The sequence below is a fragment of the Diospyros lotus genome, chromosome 11, assembly GCF_014633365.1.
Source record: "Diospyros lotus cultivar Yz01 chromosome 11, ASM1463336v1, whole genome shotgun sequence".
Taxonomy (NCBI): domain Eukaryota; kingdom Viridiplantae; phylum Streptophyta; class Magnoliopsida; order Ericales; family Ebenaceae; genus Diospyros; species Diospyros lotus.
The window spans coordinates 32,733,388-32,736,414 of record NC_068348.1 but is presented as its reverse complement, the minus strand read 5'-3'; the positions used below and the strand labels follow the sequence as shown (position 1 = coordinate 32,736,414).

The following is a 3,027-nucleotide window of genomic DNA, read 5'->3' as shown; positions in this document are numbered from 1 at the left end:
TTCTGCCAAATACGACTTTGTAACGCTTTTTGTCTGTCATGCTACAATAACAAATGGGGGGCAGGCATAAATATATGACACAATGAGTTAAAAATGTACAATAATATATATATATATATAATGGATGTGACCGTTATGCATGGTAGAGAGAGGGTCAAATTGATTATAGACCAAAATCATGTTTATGTTTCTAAACTTTTGTTCTTTTTTGGGATTCTAAATTTTCTATGATTTTAAATATGAGGTAAAAGTATATTTCTATTCTTGAATTTTTCTGCTTGTGTTTTATTTGTGGTATCTTAAATTTTTTGTGATTTTAAATGTGTCTCTAAATTATACAAAATTATTTACTTAAATACATAGTAAACAAGTAATACGTACCCGAACTAACATAGTAGTTTTTTGATAATTTTGTAGCTCCATTTCACTCTTTCTCTCTGTCGTCTTCTTAGCTCCCTATTTCTCTTTTCTCAATAACATTCCCTTAGCTCATTTTATTTTTTTAGTGTATTCTTAATTCCATTTCTCTTTTTGATTACGTCTCTTGTATAAAATGCTACCTCCAAACTGACCTTATATTCAATCTCCCTAGATGATGAGATGATCATTGATTCAGGTACGCCAATGACCTATTTAATCCATTCGGCTTCTATAGTCCAATCGAAAGATATATAAGAGACATCAAAAAGATAAGAGATAACAATCGAAAAAAGAGAGGGAGTTGAGGAGATACTGAAAAATTATTATGTTAGTACACGTACGTATTATTTGCTGACTATATATTAAATAAATAATTTTATATAACTTAAAGATAAATTTAAGTTCAAAAGGGTATATATATTTTTGGCCAAAGTTTAAGGGTTCTTTTGAAGTCACAAAAAGGTTTTGATTACACTAGGAAAAAAAAAAACACACACAAAAATTCAAGGGTTTATGTACGCGTTTGACCATTGAAAATAAAAGTAGTAAGAAGGGAATCAGATTCTTGTATATATATATATATATATATATATTATTTATATAATGAAAATATCGTATTATATATATCACGATTTCTAACTTATAGCATTATACTAAATAGTCAATCTTAATTAAAAAATAAATCATATTTGCTTAGCAAGTTAGCATGAACCACACCTCACCTCTCGTCTGCGTTTGCGCTATAAAATAGAAAATATGGTTCGGACAGGGAACGTCGATATCTGAAGTAAATCTAGCCGGCGACGGAGAGATGGCTCCAGAAACCAAACGGCGGCATGTTCTTGTCTTTCCGTTCATGGCTGAAGGCCACACCCTCCCTCTCCTAGACCTCTCAAAAGCCTTCTCAAAACGAGGCATCAAGGTCACCATCATCACCACCCCATCCAACGCCATCTCCATCGCCACCCACTTCGAGGCCGTAGCCGACTACCCCGACGTAAACCTCATCACCATCCCATTTCCGGCGATCCCCGGCCTCCCGGACGGCTGCCAGAACACTTGTCATCTCCCCTCCATCGACTTCCTCGTGCCCTTCTTCCAAGCCACCAAGCATCTCCAGCCCCACTTCCGGCAAGTCCTGCAGGACCTGTCAGACTCGGGTGATCTCCCCATCTGTGTCATCTCCGACTTCTTCCTCGGCTGGACCCAAGACTCCTGCCAGGCCTTCGGCGTGCCCAGGCTCGTGTTTAACGGCATGGGTGTTCTCTCCATGGCCATCTGCAAACTCGCCTGGACCGAATCTATGAAGTCCGGGCCAATTCCAGACTCCAAGACAGTGGTCTTCCCATGCCTGGACCTCCCGTTTGTCCTAACCGGCGCAGACTTGCCCAAGGGGCTCCAAGATCCGAACCCCGACGACCCATTTACTCAGTTCGTTGCAGAGGCAGGCCAAGAGGAGTTCAATTGCTGGGGCGTCATAGTGAACAGCTTCCTGGAACTGGAAGGAAGCTATCTTCCATCTCTTGAACCATTCTACAATGTCGCCAAAGCCTGGTGCTTAGGCCCTCTTTTCCTCCACCACAACATGGAGTTCAAAAGCCAAGATGATCACGATGCCATCATAAACTGGCTCGACAAGCAAACCGACCCAGCCTCGGTGATATATATCTCGTTTGGGACACAAGCCGAGGTATCCGAAGCACAGCTGAACGAGGTCGCCTACGGTTTGGAGCTTTCAGATGTTCCATTTCTGTGGGTAGTGAGGTCGGCACTGAAATGGTCTTGGCCTGACGGACTGGAAGAAAGGCTGAAGGCAAAGGGAAAGGGTTTGATCGTAAGAAACTGGGTTGATCAGAGAAGAATATTATGGCACAAGGCCACCGGCGGATTTCTAAGTCACTGCGGCTGGAACTCGGTGCTGGAGAGCGTGTCGGCCGGAGTGCCGATCCTGGCGTGGCCATTGATCGCCGAGCAGTCGTTGAACGCCAAGTTTGTAGTGGAGGGGCTTGGGGCTGGGATTGATTGGCAGAAGACGACGCTACAGAGCTCGGAGAATAATGGAGTCACCACTACTGTTGCTAGAGAGGCAATCTGCAAAGGGGTGCAGGATTTGATGTGGGGGCGCGAAGGGGAAGAGGCCAGAGAACGAGCGCAGGGTTTGGGGCGTCTTGCTCGGAGAGCAGTGGACCAAGGGGGGTCGTCTTGTCAAGTCATGGACAGGCTTCTTCACCAGCTTTGTGCTTGATTATTGGGTTCGGGTTCGATTCGGTTCTTTTTGGTTTGGGTTTGGGGTTTAAGATTCGTACCGGATATAACAATTGGGTTTGGAAGAGTTTGAAAATCAGAACCCATGTAGTGAATGAAATTGAATAATAAATTGGTTTGTTATTATCTTTAAAATATATATATATATATAGATTTTTTTTTTTTATTTTTATCATATCCCCTCTAACTAAAGGCATTGACCAAGAACCGATCTTTGACTATCCCAACAAATTAAACCTATTGAAATGAAACACGTGGATGTCACGTGACTTTCGTGTTGATTGGCCAAACTTAATTTTGACAAGTTAGAAGAAGAATAATGCCTTCTCCAAGCCCAAGACC

The 3,027-nt window shown here is 42.2% G+C and overlaps 1 protein-coding gene across 1 annotated transcript; it reads left to right on the top strand.

Annotated features, from left to right (window-relative positions):
- Window positions 1-1,159: 1,159 nt before the first annotated feature.
- On the top strand, window positions 1,160-2,820 carry LOC127813225 (UDP-glycosyltransferase 90A1-like). The gene has a single exon (XM_052354089.1). The coding sequence runs from the start codon at window positions 1,232-1,234 to the stop codon at window positions 2,663-2,665; it is 1,434 nt and encodes a 477-aa protein (XP_052210049.1). The 5' UTR covers window positions 1,160-1,231; the 3' UTR covers window positions 2,666-2,820.
- Window positions 2,821-3,027: the final 207 nt, after the last annotated feature.